Source organism: Rattus norvegicus, chromosome 13, assembly GCF_036323735.1.
Source record: "Rattus norvegicus strain BN/NHsdMcwi chromosome 13, GRCr8, whole genome shotgun sequence".
NCBI lineage: Eukaryota > Metazoa > Chordata > Mammalia > Rodentia > Muridae > Rattus > Rattus norvegicus.
Genome location: NC_086031.1, coordinates 87,147,819 through 87,168,397, shown reverse-complemented (window position 1 = coordinate 87,168,397; position 20,579 = coordinate 87,147,819). Strand labels below are relative to the sequence as shown.

The following is a 20,579-nucleotide window of genomic DNA, read 5'->3' as shown; positions in this document are numbered from 1 at the left end:
GATACAGAGACCCAGAGCACAGATTAAATACTCGTCCAAACCGATCCAGGGCCAGGATCTGACAACTGAGCGGTGTGGGTCAGGAGCCTGTGCTCTCTACTCCACCGCCTTGTACGATGCACCTTTACGAGTTTCAAGTATCCCATCCACACTCGACTTAATAAAAGTTCTTACATACAAGGAAGCAAAAGGCTGCCATGGGTCTCTCAGTGTATTACCATGAAGTCAGAGTTGGATCAAGTCCTGATATCTCATTCCAATCACAACTTGCTACCATCTTCTGCTCTAGGCAACAACTCAACGATCTACCTCATGCTTGATTTCCTCAGTTGCTATTACGTCTCTATGCCTTACCTGGAAGACATTACTTTTGTGGCCACTCTCAAAGTCCAGTACGGGCTGCCGCCGCACCCAATCCCACACTACCACCTTCAGGTCATCACTGCCACTGGCCAGCCAGGTGCCACGCTGGTTAAAGTGCAAAGTATTGACACAACCTGTATGGCCCTCAAGCCCATGCTGCAGGCGGAAACGCTGTACAAAGACTCTTGCTCCACAAGCCTCATACACAAAGCGGGCACTTGAACCCAATTCCCGCTCCCGAAGGGCAGGAAGGGCTTGCCAGCGAGGCCGGGGTAAAGCTGTTGTCTCTGAAGATACCCAGTCTTCCAGGGCTCGCTCATCATCTGATGAGTCCTGGTCACGGCTGGCCCGTTTGCGCTGGACTCGGTGCCGAGGTTGCTCCTCCTCCTCCTCTTCATCTGAGTGGCCGTGAACTCGGTTTTCATCGTTGATGGAATAATGGCCTGTGTCCTCCATGCTGTCAGAGTCCTTTTCTTCACCTGAGCTCTCTGTGTCTGTGCCACGACTTTCTGTGCTGGTGCGGTTGGGGCCACCATCGTCCCCAGTCAAGCTCAAACTCAGGTCTGAGGCCTCTACTTCAATCCCCGAAGATGTTTCCCTCCCTTCTTCAGCTCCAGACATTTCTTCTGGACTGCTAGACAGGCTTCCTGAATATTAGTGGATAGATGCAGAGAAAAGAAGGAAAGTCAATTAGGGCAGTGATTAGCAAGATTTTCCACCTTGGTCTAAAAAAACCACACTAAAGACCAAGAAACAAATTTCAGTAAATGTGTTTACTTTCCAATGTTTATAAAGAATAATTTCTAGTCAGGCATGCTCATTCATGCCTGTAGTCCAAGTACTTGGCTGATAGAGGCAGGAGGATCCAAGAGTTCAAGGTCAGCTTCAGCAAATTTAAGGCCAGCCTGGGCTACATGTCTCAAAAAAAAAAAGAGAATGGGGGAATTTCTGAGTGGAAATCTTGGTTTTAAATAAAAGATTAAGAAGATCAAAGTTGCACAAGTACTAGGCATGGTGGCACACACTGGTAATTCCCATACTCAGAAGGCAGAGACAGGAAGATTACCCCAAGTTCAAGGCCAGTAAGGGCTATATACACACTCTCAAAAAAGCCAAGTCTCACATAAACCGTAATTTGAAAAGATGCTAAGCACTGGAATACGATCTGAGAAGTGCCTGTAACTTAGGCCTGTAAAAAATACCACATACTCTCTCTTATGTAGAACCCTAGCTTCAAACTTTTAGAACTAGGTGTTTAGTTTGGAGTATCTATAGAGGTCAGGAAGCTAGATAGGGTTTGTAAGGCATACCTCCCTAGGTTATAGTCAAGGGATGATGACAAAGGCTATTGCTGTTGGCTGTCCACCAAAACTAGATGGTAAAAGTCTACCGCTAAAGAAATCATACAGTTTCATTATAGGACAGAAAAATAGAGCTGGAACTAGCCTGGCCATTCCCTCCGTGTTGGCTGGTTTTCACAGTGCCAAAGGAAGAGTGGGTGCTTGGTGAGAAGAAACACCAATGGGCTGAAGACAGCTCAGTGGCTAAGAGCACTGACTGCTCTTCCAGAGAACTTGGGTTTGATCCCCAGCATCTACACATACATCTGTATCTCAGTCCCAGAGGATCCAATGACTTCTTCTTGCCTTTTCAGGCATGCAGGCAAAACACCCATACACATACAATAAATCCCCCTTCCCCAAATTTTAAAAATATACCAATGGCCAGGCGTGGTGGCACACACCTTTAATCCCAGTACTTGGGAGGCAAAGCCAGGTGGAGCTCTATGAGTTTGAGACCAGCCTGGTTTACATATAGTGAACTCCAAGCCAGGCAAAGAAAATAAGACCAAAAAACAAACAAAAAAACCCCCACCACTACTTTTATGCAATGCTGGAACATGGATGCTACAGTACTGACCACAGCCCACTGATGCAATAGTGGTACAACTGTCACAGGGATAACCAAACCCTTCCTGAGGTTGCTCAGAAGGGAACTCTTCATAGGAGGGAATTTACTCGTAATAAACCTAGTCAAAAGGTCATGGCTCCAGCGGCCCATAGGGGAAAACCTATTATTATTATTTCACTGAAGTGTGGACATGTCAAACTACCTTCTAAATACCTGTTTATATTTACGAATATGTGTTCCTTCTTTTTTCAGTGAGCCATGGTTAATACAGAATTATAATTGATCAAGGCACTAAGAATAAATGACTATTCAGTGTTTAATCATAAATACAACATTTCTATAAACTCCCTACCAAGGCTCAGTGACTATCACAAAAGGGGGAGCAAGAATACAAGAGCTGGAAAACGGGGAGGATTATTGAGAACTATTTTCTTTTGGACAAGACAACCACTGCACTCATGAACTCAAAGCAGCCATGGTTACCTGCACAAGATCAAGCCAGTTAGGATTCCAGTATAACTGGGGGAGTGCTTATGAGGTCCTATATTGAACAACCATTGGCAAATGATGGCTGCTGGGAAAGGAAATCACCTTTCTTCAGGGTACAGCAACTGGTAGATTGCCCCCACTCCTGTGGATGGTCCCACATCCATGTGACTGCTAGAAGCACAAACTAAATCTAGCAGGTTCTTTAAAAAAAAAAAAAAAAAAAAAAGACTATGACAGTATGAAGGTTGGAGGAAGACATGTGAAAGGAGTCAGAGGAAATGGGGAAAACGGGTAGATATGATCAAGATATATTTTATGCATGCATGAAATTGTGAAAAGAATAAATTTCTACAATATTTCTTTAAAAAAAAAGTGTGTGTGATGCAACTACCTTAGATTCTGCCTTGTTTGAAACAGAGCCTCCGAGATAACCCTAGTTAGCCTAGAGCTCATGATGTGGACCAGGCTGACCTCCATTTGTGGCACTCTTTTTTTCCTTCCTGAGTGTTGGGATCACAGGTACACACCGGGCACCACACCTGGCTTTAGGCTATGTTCTGTTTCATGAAGATCTATCTCAAATGAACAATGTAGGGATAATCTCTTATCCAACATATAAAGACATGGCATGTTAATAAAGGCAAGAGACAATAGGTAGGACATCCTCCCAGAGAGGAACTCTGGGAAAGAGAGACACAGGAGATTCACCAAGACCAGCCAAATGGCAGAGCTTTAGATTAGTACATATGGGTTAATATAAGAGCTAACTGGGGAGCAGCCTAATTTAAGGGCATAAACATGCAGATAACTCTAAGCCTCTGTATCATTATTCAGAGCTAGGACAGGCATAGAAAAAGACTAAACAGTTACAGAAAAATCTCAGAAGAGAAAATTTCTCAGGGAGGACTGCCACACCCTCCCTTTTGTTTGAAAGATGGTAAATAAATGACAAGAGAACACACTGGCCTCTGTCACGTCCCATGTCAGGAAAGCACTGACCTCCTGCCCCTAAACTGCTTTCTTTCAGAAAGTTTTTTTTTATTACCATGGCATTTATTTATTTGGTGTGTGTGTCACAGTGAACATCTGCCATAAAAGAACAGCTTGAATGGGTTCTCTCCTTCTACCGTGTGGGTTTTCAGGACCAAACTCAGTCATCAACCAGGTGGCAAACAACCTTGTTCATTGAGCTGTATTACTAGCCAGTCTATCAGTTCTTAAAACCCAGGAAAAGGGGACTTGAAGGATTTTAAACTGGTCATTATGATCACTTATGCAGGTTCTCATCCCTTTTCTAGCAAATGTATTTTAACTTACTTCAATTAACTTGTCTTTAGATAGGGTCTCATTATATGGCCCACACTAGCCTCAAACTCAGGAAGATTCTCCTGTTTTAGCTTCTCAACTGAGGATTACAGGCACAAATTACTAAAAATAATAATCTTTTTCTTTTATTCCATGATGTCAGAGATCAAACTTAAAGCCTTGTACTTGCTTAAAGGAGCTCTACCACTGAAGCTACATGCCCAACCCTAATTTAAAATGTTCATACGATTTAGACACATTTTCAGTTTCTTTATTGGGCGATCAAACAGTTGTATTGAGAAACATATGAAGCTGATAAAAAGCAGGCCTACTCTAAGCAGTTCTAGAGAAGTTTGGTATAGTCTGGGACTGTTATATAACTGGGTGACTTTCAGTGCTTACAATTAAATGCTTCACTGTCACCTAGCAAAGAAATCATGCAATGAGCACTTGAACAATGTTTATACTCAATATAAGCACAATCTCCAAGCTAAGGTCAAGGTTTGGAAAAAGGAAGGGAAGAAAGGTTTTAAACCACTCTAAGACTGCTTACTGTTGTCTCCTTGCCTCAGACGAGCACACAGTTACCTGACAAGTAAGTCATGAGAGGAAGGCAAACCAACTGTGTCATCCTAGTATAAGTAAGCTACCTGGGTCCAGGTCTAATGTTTAACGTGCCAAAGCTAGAGCACCTCAGACTGTCTGCTTGTTTGGATTGCAGCAATCACTTGTCAAGTCTGTTGAAGAAATAAAACCTCTTTTCAATGAACTCTGAGGCAGAGCCCAACACAGAAAACAAGTGTTTTGTCTGAAGTAACAAGAGAAGGCTGAACAACACAAAAGCCCCACCAAGGAGCATAATAGTAAGAAAACTGGACTAGAACATAGAAGGAAAGTACGTGTGTGGGGAAAGACCCACAGAAATCTGAACTTAAGCAGCAGACATGCTGAGAAAGTATAACACATGTGGTTGAGTGCAACTGGGCCTAAGCTTCAGGGTGGCAAGAGGGGATAAAACACCACATGCAGGGAGGGCGAGGGAACAGCTCAACGGTAGAGCACCTTTCAATGTGTGCGAGGTTCTGGACTGTCCCAGTACACAACATGGAACAGAGCCCTAGAGGCAAGCAAAAGTAAAACCCCCAAACTTCTGGAATTTACTGTTAAAACTGTGATCAACGAGGGCCAGCAAGATGGCCCAGCAGGTAAAGGCTCTTGACACAGGACAACAGGAATTTTGAGCTTCCAGATCACAGGATTGAAGAACCTGTTTCTACTGAAGTACCACAGCACACGACACTGAATATGTACATGTAATATAAAATTTAAAACGCTGTGACTAACAAATGCAGACTCTGAAGGTGGTGGCACATTAATATAAGGGACAGAGTGTGCCACAAACTTGAAAAGGGGCCCAGGAGTCACTGACCAAGATCTAGCTTAAAATCTGGCAATTTTTCTTCTGTACAAGCCCAGAGGGTAAAAATTTTAAGTATAGAAAATCATTTAGCACTGTCTTAACTACTTGCACAAAAGTAACTCAAAGATAGTACATAAATGGGTATGGTTATGTTTTAGTGAACCTTTTTTAACATACATGTGTGTGGTGTGTACATCTGAGTATATACCAACGGGTCACAAACGTGTGAAGGTCTAAGGTTGACATCAGGAGTCTTACTCAATCACTCTCCACCTTACTGAAGCAGAGTTTCTCGAGCGAACCCAGAGCTTGTTGATACGGTTAATCTAGCAAGCTTCTCACTCAGACTCTCTCCTGTCTCTACTTTCTGAGACTGTAATCACATGGGGGCCATCATGCCCACCTGCTATCTAATCTCCAGTCCTCAAGCTTAGGCAGCAAGTACCCCAACACAACTTTTTACAAAACCAAGAGGCAAGCAGGTTTGGGTTTGAAAACCAGTTTGCCAATCTCCATGGATAAGCTGCAGTTCAAAAATATCCCTGTGAGCTAGGGATATAGACCTGTATCAGAGGAGTTGCCTATCATGTCCACAGCTTGATCCTCAGAATGTGTGAGTGCGTTTATGTGCATGTACACAAGCACACACATACGTATGTCCGTATGTATGTATACACGCACACACACCTAAAATGTCTTTAGAATTCTGTCCTTTTTAACTAAGTAGAGTGTAAAGGGACAGACCCAATTCTAGATGGTTTGGGTTCAACCCTTTTCTTGTTTGCTGTCTGCCCTTTTGGCACTGGAGACTGAACCAAAGGTCTTATGCACTCTATCAATGAGGCACACTCCCAAACCAGTAACTTCATTTCTTATTCTCTGAAACTATTATCTAACATAGAAACAAACATCTCAATTAACAGAGGAACCTCAACTTCCCCTAAACTTCCTCAACCTTACTTTTCTTCTTAGTAGTATTTCATAAGTCTGCCTGTCTGTAAATTTTCAAAATCCAAACCACTTGGGACTTTTAGAAATGCATGTCTACGGGCTGGAGAGATGGTTCAGCGGTTAAGAGCACTGACTGCTCTTCCAGAGGTCCTGAGTTCAATTCCCAGCAACCACATGGTGGCTCACAACCATCTGTAATGGGATCTGATGCCCTCTTCTGGTGTGTCTGAAGACAGCTACAGTGTACTCATATATAATAAATAAATAAATCTTTAAAAAAAAAGAAAGAAAGAAATGCATGTCTAAGACTCAAGAGATGGCCCAGCAGTTAAGAACATGGGCCACTCTTTCAAAGGACCCAGATTCAATTCCCAGCACCCACATGGTGGCTCACAGTTGTATGTAACTCCAGCTCTAGAGAATCTGGTGTCCTATTCTGGCCTCTGTAGGCACCAGGCACAAAAGTGGTACACAGACATACATGAAGGCAAAATAACCACACACATTAGAAAAAATTTTTTAAAGGAAGGAAGTTTATCTCTGTATTGATTTTCTGAAAACAATCAGATAAACTTTTAAGTAGCAGAAGTAGCAGGCAATCCAAGATGATTCCTGTGTACTTTCCCATCCTCAATCAATACACAAAGAGCTCTTTGTCCCACTAAATTCAGGTCTTGAGACCTCGGCTAAGAGTAAAGGGAGCCCCACCTGTTTCCCACGCCTTACCCTTACCGTTAGCCAAGTCTCTTCTCCCATCTGTGCTGGGCCTTTTACTGGACATCTTGAATATGGTAGCCAGCCTGGATGTGGGAAGAAGAGAATAATTAGAAAGCCCTGGGAAAGTTAATAAAATAGACAAGGAGATTCAACAGTTCATAGATTTTACCATTTTCATAAGAATGAATTTTTTTTTATGCGTACACTTAACAAGGCTATTCAGTCGATAAACCCATACCCCAGCTTCCCTGGTTGTAATTCCATAAACATACTTGAGGGGAGGTCAACTGCCATCTCTTTGCTTTCTTTACTGAGTAGAGGAATCGTGTCTTTTTTCAGATGGGAAGGAAGGGGAACTGAACTAAAGCTTGAAACAGCAGCCATATGTCTAATAACATGCTGTTAGCCAAGAACCTCAAATTAACACAGAAGCTACTCAGCACTGCCCTAGGAACAAGAATCCACCGTAGGTAACAGACATGTTTCCACAGACTCTAAGTACATGAGTCATGATTCTGAGTCTCATTTCACACACAAATCAATAGGAGAAGAATCAAGCTACTGGAAAAAATCCTGACCTCCCGTCACTCAGATACATACGGCCAAGCCTATCTAAGCAAAGACTATCAGCAGCACACCTTTGATAACAGCACTCCGGAGAAGCAGAGGCAGGTGGACCTCTGTGAGCTCAAGGCCAGCCTGGTCTACAGAGGGAATTCTGGGACAAACAGGGAGGGCTACAGAAAGAAACACCAACTCAAAAAGTTAAGAAAAAATTATAAGGAAAGATTGAATTTGAACCTAGGAGTATCTTACTATTAAGAAATAACCTTAAGCCCCGACTTAGGAGACAGAGGCAGGCAGATCTGTGTGCCAGACTGGCCATACAAAGGTGTGTACAAGAGAACTCCCATTAAACCATCTCAACTCATTTTACATCGTAGCAAACATCACTTCAACAAATGTTACTCATTTTCGCCAGACTTTGCTCTGTAGCAAAGCCCTAACTAGAAGTAGGGAACACATCTCACTCTTTTATGTTGTTATAACTCTCCCCATCCTCTCCAGGGCCTTACTGCCACCTCCAGCAAACGCCAGAGAGAATAACATTATTCAGGCCAGAGTTTGTTTAGCCCTTTCAGTGTCTTGAACAAAAGGCAGTGGTAGAAGACAGAGTATGATTATGATGCCAGACCAAGTGCCCAGGCACCGTCCTCCAATCTTTCAACAGCCCTTTCATTCCCCTAACAATTACCATAGGAGCCCATCCTTATCTGCTCTCTCTACTTCTCTCCTTCACAGAAACCTATGCGGTTTCATTAAAATACAAAACTTGTTCTCTGCAGAGACAACTGCCCAAAACTACTAGAAGCAGACCATCATGGCGAAGCAGAAACGCTGCAAAAACAAAAAACACCACCAAAAAAGTAAAAAACCCCAGCACTGAACCTGAAAAAGCACCTGAAGAGAATGACAGCACAGTGTAAGGAGGGAAGTGGACAGAATAGGAGCCACTCTGGAGAGGACTGTGTTCTTCCTCTCACTTCTGGTCTGAGACAAGGCCTCACACTGTACCTCAGGCTGGCCCCGAAATCACAGGAGACCCTTCTGCCTCAGATTTCCCAGGGCTTAGATAACAGCTGTGAGCCACCACAAATTGATTTTCTCTTTGATATGTAATTTTAAATAAAGATTTATGTATGAGGTTTTTGCCTGTATGTATGCATGTATATATGCATGCATGTATGTATTTCTGTGCACCTTGTGTGTGCCTGGTGCCTGAGGTCAGAAAGTGATGTTTAATCCCCTGGAAATGGAGTTATGGAAGGTTTGTGAGACACTGTGTGGATGCTTCCCGTGTGGATGTATTCTGGTAAAGTATTTCCCACACAGCTCTTGGATTTGTCTCCCAACAGTCACTATATTCTTTAGCATTTCCGTAATTTCCCCACTATGAATCTACAGTTTAAAAATTAGACTATTGTAAAAGTCCTAAGAAATAAGGAAAGTCATTCCATTACTGGCCATAAAGCGAACCACTGTTATCATGGTAAAGTAGGAGCATTTTCCACTTCTAGAATTAAACTGTCTACCATATCACATCCTCACCCCCACTATTATCCATTTGCAGAGGATAAAACACCAGCTCCCCAAAACTATTCTCATAACTGAATAGCATCAGGAGGTCTGGACTGTGCGGACTTGTCACACTGCTCTAAAGAAGGTATCCGTTTGCCTAGTCCCTGTGATGAAGGCTCTGAGAACTAGAGAAAAGGCGCCATAATGTCCAACTTATATCCAGGGTGTATAGTATAGTCTTTTGGAAGAGAAAATGGCTTAAAGGGTCTTTAAAAAAAGGATCTTCTTTTTGAAGTAAAATTGACAAACCTCATTACTAAACTAAGAACCAGAAAACCCTGTGGTTGCTTATGCAAACCACAGCAGATAGATTCTAAAAACTAAACTTTAGCAAAATCAGTCTCAGACTAAAAAGTAAAAGTTCTCAGACTCTAGGTTGATATCAAGGTGATACATGATTGGACAGTAGAGAGTGGGGCGGGGACAAAGTTTTTTTAAGGCAGGAGAGAGAAGGAAGGAGAGGATCAAGATGGAATCTATGGAGGAGGATGGTTCAGATTTAGGTGAACTAGGGGGTTGGGGATTTAGCTCAGTGGTAGAGCGCTTGCCTAGCAAGCACAAGGCCCTGGGTTCGGTCCCCAGCTCCGAAAAGAAAAAAAAAAAAAAAAAAAGAACCAAAAACAGATTTAGGTGAACTAGGTCGATTTTATCTTGTCTAGGTGGGTGGTTTATATCTTTATCAACTGGCAGTGAATTTACTGTGTGGATGAATTGTGGATTGGGAATTTAACATGTAAATCTAATTGATAAATTACAAGTTTCTGGAACTTTGACTTTACTGGGCTAAAGAGGACAGTGTGTGAAAGAAATGGCTGAGAGACAGTTGGAGCCTGCGGATCTGGTTAGTGCCCCACAAGGAGGGAGAACGTGCAGGGCCCACAGAACGAGATACATGTGGGGTGTGTGCATGCATACGTGCATGTGTGAGGCATGGTAACTACTGCCTAGGGGACCACTCAGAGAAGGGGGCTAAAAGGAGACAAACAGGAGAGGGTGGCTTGTGGACCTTGTGGCAGAGCAGCAGTGGGAGCAAGCAGATCTAGCTCTCGGGAACTGACAGAAAACAAATGTTCTTTGATAATTTTTACTGCAACACCAGGCAGTGGTGGTGCACACCTTGAATTCCCACACTTGAGAGGTAGATTTCTTTGGAAATCACAGGTGGCTCTGTGAGTTCAAGGGCAGCCTGGTCTACATATCGAGTCCAGACAGCCAGGGCTGCACAGTGAAACCCTGTCTCAAAAAACCAACACAACAACAACAAAAAAAAAGTAGAAATTCAAGAATTCAGCAGATGAGTGAATCCAGTAGTTCATTGTACCCTGATGTTCCTGACCCTCACTGGCCCTTGCTGTCTTCATCTGTGAAATATCGGACTGGAAGCTGGACATGGTAGCACACGCCTGTAAACCCAGTGCTTAAGAGGTGAAGATAGGCCTATGAGTTCAAGGCTATTCTCAGACACATAAATTCAAAGTCAGTGTGGGCTACATGAGACCTTGACCTCAAACAACAAACGAGATGACCAAGTATATCTAAGTTTAAGTATTCAGATGCCCCAAATTATAAGCCTTTTTGAGAATTAACAAGATCCTCAGTTTCAAATTTTAGAGTATTTCAGATGTTCATATTATTTATATGCAAACATTCCCGAATCTAGGCTTGAAGTATTTAACAGTAGAGTGCTTAGCCAGCACCTATGAGGCCTGGGCTCAACTCCCAATGCTGCAGCAACAACAATCCTAAAAGCCGAGTCAGAGAATGCTTCTGGTTCTGACCACTTGGTAACGGATATTCAACCCGTATCCCATACTTTAGTAAAATTTTATGCTAAAATATATGCAGAGGGGTTGGGGATTTAGCTCAGTGGTAGAGCGCTTGCCTAGGAAGCGCAAGGCCCTGGGTTCGGTCCCCAGCTCCAAAAGAAAGAACCAAAAAAAAAAAAAAAAATATATATATATATATATGCAGAAAGGGGCAGTGATCAAAATTTTATTAATGAACTTCAGCATATAAACTTTGAGCATTTACCCCCAATCTGCATGTATACACATATAATCAGATTGCACAAAATAATAAGACTCATCAAACACGGAAGCACACATTGGTAATCCCAGCACTGAGAAACCAAGGCGAGAGGATTTCCAAGAGTTGGAGGCAAACCTGGATTATATATTAAGCAACAGCCAGTCAGAGCTACATAATACAGCCCTATCCCAAAAATGCAAAGTAGGGGGGCTGGAGAGATGGCTCAGAACACCGGCTGCTCTTTTTTTTTTTTTTCCTCTTTTTTCTTTTTTTCAGAGCTGGGGACTGAACCCAGAGCCTTGCGCTTGCTAGGCAAGTGCTCTACCACTGAGCTAAATCCCCAGCCCCACACCAGCTGCTCTTGAGGATCCAGGTTCAGTTCTCCAAATAACACAACACACCCCAGAGTCTTAACTCTAATCTAAGGGACAGGATGCCCTCTTCTGGGCTCCACAGGAAACAGGAAACTTGCATGAATATGAGGCACAGGCAGGAAAACACCCATACGCAAAATGATAAAATAAAAGTAAATTTTACAAATGCAAAATAAGGCTAGCAAAATAGCTCAGTAATGTGCCTGACCCAGCACCAAGCTTGCAAATCTAAGTTTGACCCCTGGAACGCACTTGGTGGGACAACTCCTACAAACTGTCCTCAGACTTCCACAACCATAGCACATAAAAACAATACGAAAATTTTAATAATAATTCTTAAAAAGTGTGTTATTTTTCTAGAATATATACCAAACAAATATTTCGGCATTTTTTTTCTATACACTACTGGATCTTATATATATATCCTTTAATGAATGTATAAATTCTCGTTTTGGAGCTATTTCTCTAGAAAACCAAGAAATTATGGGCTTAGGAGAGGTTTAGTGGGTAAAATGCTTGCCTCACAAGTGTTAAGAATGCATTCAAATCCTCAGGCCCTACAGCAAAAGCAAGCTATGGGAGCTCACATCTGTCATGCCAGTGTTCCTAAGAGAATGGGAGCTAGAGACTAAGTTAACTCCCAGAAGCTTCAAGTCTAGTTAGCCTGGTGTGCACAGGTGCAAAGACCCCACCACAAACAAGGTGGAGGTGAGGGCAGCCACCTGACGTTGCTTGCCTTTGCCGACAACACTTGTGGCATGTGTGCTCACTTGCTCTCATGTGTGCACGCTTCTCCCCCAGCCCTTCTACACACGCATGCACGCACGCACACACGCACGCACGCGCGCGCGCGCGCGCGCACACACACACACACACACACACACACAATGACAATACAACCACTTTTGAGAGAAGCTCTAAGCTTCAGTCAAAATGAAAGATAACCAGTTCAACTCTAGTGGAAAAGCTACAGTAAACACCTGCAATTCTTATACTGAAAACATGCTCCCAATGTGACAGTGTTTAGAGATGGAGTCTTTAGGATACAATCAGGTCTAGATGAGGTCATAAAAATGGCTATCCTCATGATGGGATTTGTGTTTTTTATTTCTCCCTTTCTCTCTGGCATGTGAGGGACAGTGAGGAGGGAGACACCTACAAGCAAGAAGATGGTCATGACCAGAAACCGTCCACAATGTCGCTCTAGACTTTACCCTTTAGAACTGTTAGAAATAAAGTTCTGTTGCCTAAGGCAGCAGTCACTGGTATTTTGGCATAGCAGCCTGAGCCATTTTAAGACACCATCCAAATTAAAGCAGGCAGACACTACAACTGTGCACTATAACTTAAACACTATAACCACTGTAGAATCTCTTCTATTCACCAGCAAGAAAATACCATTTGATTCAAGACCAAACCATCATTTTCATTTTTCAATGTATTATATAACCCAAAACTCTGTTTCCACTCTGATCAATTAACATGTCAAATCTGGTCCAGAACAAACCATTCTTAGCTGAGAGCTGATGAGGTCACTGTCTCAGGTAGCTGGAGGAGTTTAGCTTAGCTCTCCTGCCTATACTCTAAAAATAACCATGACTCCTGCCAAAGTGAAGGTTAAAGAGTAAATGTTTTGAGCATGAGGGTGGGGTGGGGGTGGGTTATTTCAAGTTCATTGTAAATCCCAGGGATCTAGTTTGTTCTCTTCTGTTTTAGTAATAACACCACCTTAAAATTTTAGCTAACTATATGACGGAATAATAACTAAAATTCAAGCAGAAAAATAACTGAGAATCTCTAATTTAAAAATTGTTGGGGTACACCTTTAGCCCCAGCATTCAGGAAGCAAAGGTAGAACCTCTATGAGTTTGAGGACACCCTGGTCTATAGAGTGAGTTCCAGGGCAGCCAGGGCTACATAGAGAAACTCTGACTCAAAAAAACTAAAAAACAAAAAACAAAAACAAAAACAAGGGGTTGGGGATTTGGCTCAGTGGTAGAGCGCTTGCCTAGCAACCTCAAGGCCCTGGGTTCGATCCCCAGCTCCAAAAGAAAAAAAAAGAAAAAACAAAAACAAAAAACCACACACAACAAACAAACAAACACAATGGAAAAGAAAACAACCAAAGTCATGGCCTCCCGACGACAAACCGCTCGTGCTGGAGTGGCTGGCTTTGGATATCACAATGGACACACCCTCAACCCCTAAGCTGCACCACATCTGCGAGCTGAGAATGGGTGTGGCATGCAGGTTAATGGTAGAACATGTGCTTAGCAACAGAAAGCTTTAGGTTCGATCCCTAACATCCCTCAAAGTAAATAAATCAAAAAATTTTTCACGACTTCACAAAGAAAACCCCAGAGATAATCTTTATACATATCTATAATTAGGTAACTATTTCTTATGATAGGAAACAACCACAAAGTTTTAAAATAAATACTTGGAGTTAATACTGAAATGAAAAGTCTCTCCAAAAGACTAGACAATGAATAGGTAAGCTATATAGACTGTAAAGAAATATCTAGGAACAAATGGATGGCGAAGGACAGCAGGCTGTCCTGTGTAACAACTTACAAGGCCTGGCACAATGGGATACACTTCACGCACTAGGAAGCAGACCTCTGGGAATTCAAGGCTAGCCTGGTCTACATAGTAGGTTCTAGGCCAGCCAGTGCTACAGAGTGGAACCTTCCTCAAAACAAAACCTTCAACAACAAAAAACTTTTTACAACATATAATGATCATTTAAGGAAAGAGTCTGAACATTATTAATAATTAGGGAAATAGGGGTTGGGGATTTAGCTCAGCGGTAGAGCACTTGCCTAGCAAGCGCAAGGCCCTGGGTTCGATCCCCAGCTCCGAAAAAAATAAAATTAAAAAAATAATAATAATAATTAGGGAAATAAACTAAAACCAATGAGACTTCTCTAACCATCTTCAGAATGGTTAAAATACTGTAAGAAAATTTTACTTTATATCTAATATAGACAAGACAGACATTAACTAAAAGTTTCATATACTGTTAGTTGAAATACCAAATGGTATAGTCAATTTATAAATTTTTTTGCAATTTCCTAAATAAAATATAAATTTACTATACAATCCAAGAATCTCATCATCTAGGCATTCACCCTACCTCCAAAACTAAAAATGTCTGTCCACAGAATTAGCAAAACCTACAGCTGGTATGCATTTAAAACACTAAAAATAGGGCTGGAGAGATGGCTCAGCAGTTAAGAGCACCGATTGCTCTTCCAGAGGTCCTGAGTTCAAATCCCAGCAACCACATGGTAGCTCACAACCATCTGTAATCAGATCTGATGCCCTCTTCTGGTGTGTCTGAAGACAGCTACAGTGTATTCTTACACCTAAAATGAAAGAATCTTTAAAAAAAAAAAAAATTCAAAGTATACCCAGCAAGAGAGTATTAACTTGAACTTTATTTACTGATGCTGAAGATGGAGATCAGGGACTTATCAGGCATTATAAACATACACCGCCATCAAGCTACACTTCCATTGCCTTATTACTGACATTTTTGGTTTTGTGACTTCCCTTAGATGCTGCTGTTTAAGTCCTTTGGTGTCTGGGGCCAGTAGAAACTGGTCTGTTAAGTGCACTTTCCCTTGGGCTCGACACGAATATCAGCATCTAAGTAGTATCATGGTAGCTAATGTCCTTCATCCTTTTACTGAGAACTCAGTTTTAGTCAATTTTTTGTATTTTATTCTTTTTTGTTTTGTTTTTTAAAGACTTATGTTTGTGAGTACACTATAGCTGTCCTCAGACACACCAGAAGAGGGCATCAGATCCCATTACAGATGTTTGTGAGCCACCATGTAGTTGCTGGGAATTGAACTCAGGACCTCTGGAAGAGCAGCCAGTGCTCTTTTTTTTTTTTCCCGGAGCTGGGGACCGAACCCAGGGCCTTGTGCTTGCTAGGCAAGCGCTCTACCACTGAGCTAAATCCCCAAGCCCGCAGCCAGTGCTCTTAACCGCTGAGCCATATCTCCAGTCTTTTAGTCTTATGACTTACATTTTCCCAGCATTCTCTCAAGCCAATCCATGTCTCATTCTGCTATGCAGCCAAAAACTCTCCTATATAAACTTCTATATTAAAATGAGGTATGGTTCTAGAATTTCTTCTGAAATCAAAAGGTCATTTTCCAAAAGTTCATTTACTAGTCAGCCACACTGTTCTCAATTCCCATGGAGAAGAAAGCTGTCCATACTCCTCATAACTGAGCAGCTGCTCAAGGCAAATCTCCACCCAAGGCACAGACTTGTTTTCCTAGACCCATCATCATCTGGAATTAGCCCTCCGCCCCTATTTCCAATTCTTGTTTTCAAACAAAAACAGCTCATTTAAAGCTCATTTTCCTGGCTGGAGAGATGGCTTGATGGTTAAGAGAACTGGCTGCTCTTCCAGAGGTCCTGAGTTCAATTCCCAGCAATCACATGGTGGCTCACAACCACCTGTAATGGGATCCAATGCCCTCTTCTGGTGTGTCTGACAGTGTACTCGTGTACATAAAATAAATAAAACTAAAGAAAATGTTTTTCATTTTCTTCTGGTTCTTACATTCTCCCTGTCCTCTGAGGCGATCCCTGTAGGATGATATCATACAGGTGAAGGCAGGTACAAGATAGAAGGCCTGTCATTGGACGAGAAAGAAAGATGGGTGGGAGAGAAGTTTTAGAGAGAGGAGACTGGAGCGTGAGAAGAGAAGTGGCTGGGAGAACATGGAGGCGGATGTTAAGATTCCTCTCTACACCTTTACAGGTTGTTATGAATGTTCTTAAGGGATGGATGTGTACAGGGCTTTGTATGTCTAGATGAGCAAATTATATCTTATCAATTGGATCAGAGGTTATTGTGTTGTGTGTTCTTTCATGTGGTGAATTAAGTTTAAGAGAGTCTGTGGTGGTTGGAGACACTAAGCCGCCATGGAATTGTGATGTATATGTCTGGCATGGTGGCAACCTGCCTTGGGAACTAGATGGGTAGAGAGATTGTTGCCAGGCTCAGAGAGAAGCCATGGCAGTGTGATATGGGATAGAGCAAAGTGGGTGAGAGGCTTTGCTGACTGAGATGAAGGTATCTACCAGACATCTTGGGGCATTGCGGTACCAGACCTAGTGCGGGGTAAAAGACTTTTTTGTAATTTTCAGCAACAGATCCTTAAGCCTTCGGTGCAGGAATTGTGTTGAGCTGGACACCACATGGCTGCTGGTTTTCTATTACCAGATTATGTCTAGAAATTCTAGAAGCTACACCGTCAAGTCTCAGCAGTGTGACTGCACAAGGATGACAGCACAGACGTGCAAACATGGAGCCCTTACCAGGCCCCAGCACAGACAAGAGGAGGGAACAAGAGAGAGTTGACAAGAGAGAGAGAAGGGCGTGGAAGAAAGCCCTCCTCCGAAGGGAAAACACCCCTATCCATTATCCAATAACAAGTTATCCAATACCAAGTGATCAGACCTGAGATCACAAAAGTACAAGTTAGGTTAAAAGGACCCAACAGGTTATATTTATATATTTAGAGATTTGTGTATAACAACAACTAAATAAAAGAGGCCATGAATTTGAGGGGAGGAGTATAGAGAGATGTTGGAGGCAGAAAAGAGAAGGAAGAATATTATATAATTACAGGGCATGGTGGCACACGCCTTTAATCCTAGCACTCGGAAGGCTGAGACAGGCAGAGTCTGAGGCTAGCCAGGTCTACAGAGTTCAGGACAGTCAGGGGTACACAAAGAAACCCTATCTCGAAAAACACTAAAAACAAACAAAATAAAAATGAAAATAAAGACACTTTAAAAAATAAACTTCGTTATCAAGAGGAAATGTTCATTTTACTTACTTTAATATTCTAATATTAAATTAAGTAATTTCATCTTCATAATAAACAATTCTCCAAGCCAATTTTCTACTAATTCTGCTAGACACATTCTAATTTACTATTCAGAGAACTTAACAGCACTGAAATTCAAAGCAAGAAATTCATATTGCATAGAACAGGGCCAGGTGTGCTGGTACACACCTTTGACCCTAGCACTTGAGTGGAGGCAGAAGCAGGGATCTCTGAGTTACAGGACAGCCAGGGCTACCCACTGAGGTCCTATCTCAATAAATAAATAATTGGACACACAAAATGTTAATGGGAGGCAGGACTGTGGGCTACTTTCTGTCATTACATTTTTAAATGGGACAAATAACATCTTCTCCTTTGGTGGGCTGGATGCAGAGCAGAAGGAAAGCTGGTTATTTCTCGTTCAAGGAAATTAACCTCTATTTCCTAATATACAAAAACCTGACAGCACAAGGCAACCCAACTGTACAGAAGTGCTGGGTAGCCCACTCAAAATGTAAGCCCCTGGCACCACCCACTAATCCACTGCATACACATGCTGGCATGTGCAAGCGCAGAAGAATGTACCAGGCCTAAGAAGCTCAAAGTATATTGTTAATTATTTTTTTAAGTAAGAGTCTCAATATGTAATTCTGGCTGGGTTCAAACTCACAGATTCTGCCTGCTTCAGCTTCCCCAGGACTGGGACTAAAGACCACCATGCCTGGCAGAAGCTACAAATATAAACAATGCATCTGTAATCCCTTATCAAGTCAACTAACCAACTAAGAAAAATAACTATACAACTATAATACAAAAGACAACACAAATATCAAGATCATTAAAGATAAATAGAAGAGGGCTGGAGAGATGGCTCAGTGGTTAAGAGCACTGGCTGCTCTTCCAGAGGTCCTGAGTTCAATTCCCAGCAACCACATGGTGGCTCACAACCATCTGTAAATGTAAAGAGATCTGATCCCCTCTTCTGGTGTATCTGAAGACAGCTATAGTGTACTTATATATAATAAATGAATAAATCTTTAAAAATAAATAAATAAATAGAAGAGACTGAGGCTTACAATCATAAGTAACAAGTTTGAGACCAGCCTGGGCTATGCAATGAGACCCTATCTCAAAAAGAAAATAAATAAAATAAATAAAATGTTACCATTAAAGAAAGTAAAGCGCTTTTTTCACTTTTGAGAAGAAAGGAAAAGCTTCTGGGAAAACAAGCCTTTAAGGCACTTTGAAGGCAGAATAAAATTTCAAAGAGGAGGAAGAGAAAGCCAAAAAACAGGAGGACAGCCTGACATTGATATTCTGACAGCCCACCAGGAAAAAGAAAATGGAAGATACAAATCTGATAAATTCAAGAAAAACATTAGTATGCGTTAGTTAAATGTTAAGAAGAGCTGGACAAAAGGAGGCTAACAAAAGGAGGCTAACAAAGAGCATAGGTCTGAGAAGTGTGTGTGTGTGTGTGTGTGTGTGTGTGTGTGTGCACACTCGTGCTAGAGGGAGGTTATTTTGTCAAAAGTAAGACAGTCTGAAATGGAAGGAGAAACAAGTTTAAAGCTACTGTACTGGTGACACATGGAAATAAAAAGGAACAGACATGACAAACACTGGAGGATAGACAGTATTTGGCTTCATAAACAGTTACAAAACAAAGTTAAAAAGACCCATTTTGAGGACAGAAATCAAATGCCACAAATGACAAGCTGGTACCTAGAAGACTCATTCTAAATCATTCTAAAATCAATTTAAATCCTAGCTGACGTATTACAAAGGTAGTGAGAACCAATGCAGTAGATGTGGAATTTATAAACTAGAAGCTGGCAAGATGGATTCCAAAGACCCACAAGGTAGAAGGAGATAATCAGCTCCTGCAAGTTGTCCCTGGCTTCCACATACCACCATGGCAAGTGTCTACCCACACACACACATACACCACGCACAGTAAGTAACCACAGAAATTTAAATGTTGGGAAGAAATGAATGAGAGTTTGATATACACACTTATACATTATCTAAACGGAAGTTCAAACCCAGATACCTTGTAAACTAAACCTTACTAAAACAACTCCATCAGTACCTGAGAGTATCTATGCTCTAAGAAGAATCTTGGGATCCTTAACAAAAGCAAGTGTGGACAGAAAGGGTGAGAGAAGTCAAGGACAGAAGATTTCTAATGGTTCATGTGTCCTCTTACTTCCATTGCAAAAAAATGCAGAGACAGAACTATGAAGAGATCTTCAGAGTGAAGTCAGGCCGGACCATGGTGGCACTCACCTTTATTTCAGCACTCAAGAGGCAGAAGCAGGTGGATCTCTGAGTTCCGAGGTCAGCCTGGTCAACAGAGCAGTTTCCAGGACAGCCAGGTCTATATAGAAGAAACTCTGTCTTGAACCCCCACCCCCAGCCCAAAAGAGTGAAAAGCTATTCTCATGGAATTATCTAGGGAGCACCATTTTGAGGGGGGAGATTGGGGGATGTTAAGACAAGGTCTTATGAGCATATACTGACCTCACTTTGTCATCTGCCTCGGCCTCCAGAGTGCAGATTTAGGATAACAGGTGTGTGCCACTGTGCCCAGCTAAGTGACTCACTCTTATTCAAGGACCCAGATATTTCTCTTCCCCATCCAAAGATGATAAACCACTAGGATTCAGTTAACTCAGTCAAGTCTGTAATGGTGGCTCATACCAGTAACTCCAGCACTTAGGAGGTGAAGGGAAGATTATAAGGTCAAGATTATTCTCAAGTAGTTTGAGACCAGACTGGGCGCCCTATCTGGTGGGCTTGAATAAGACCTATGTTGTCTCTTCCAGGAAAACGTCTGTTGTACAACACACATGAAATATTTTCTTATTTTCTTTTCTTTTCTTTTTTTTTTTTTTTTTTTGGTTCTTTTTTTCGGAGCTGGGGACCGAACCCAGGGCCTTGGGCTTCCTAGGTAAGCGCTCTACCACTGAGCTAAATCCCCAGCCCTTCTTATTTTCTTGAGACAAGAGTTTGTCCATTTAA

General features: G+C 42.0%; 1 protein-coding gene across 6 annotated transcripts in view; it reads right to left on the bottom strand.

Annotated features, from left to right (window-relative positions):
* Dcaf8 (DDB1 and CUL4 associated factor 8) overlaps positions 1-20,579 on the bottom strand; it is a 57,920-nt gene that overhangs the window by 31,462 nt on the left and 5,879 nt on the right. For all 6 annotated transcript variants that reach the window (XR_010056926.1, XM_006250297.5, XM_063272522.1 and 3 more), the window contains exons 3-4: positions 7,172-7,239; positions 355-1,010 (exon numbers count right to left, since the gene is read on the bottom strand). Coding sequence is in view for 5 of the 6 variants with exons in the window: in XM_006250297.5 (XP_006250359.1) it covers positions 355-1,010; positions 7,172-7,220 (705 nt within the window). In the remaining variant the exon portion in view is untranslated. The remainder of the gene's footprint in view (positions 1-354; positions 1,011-7,171; positions 7,240-20,579) is intronic.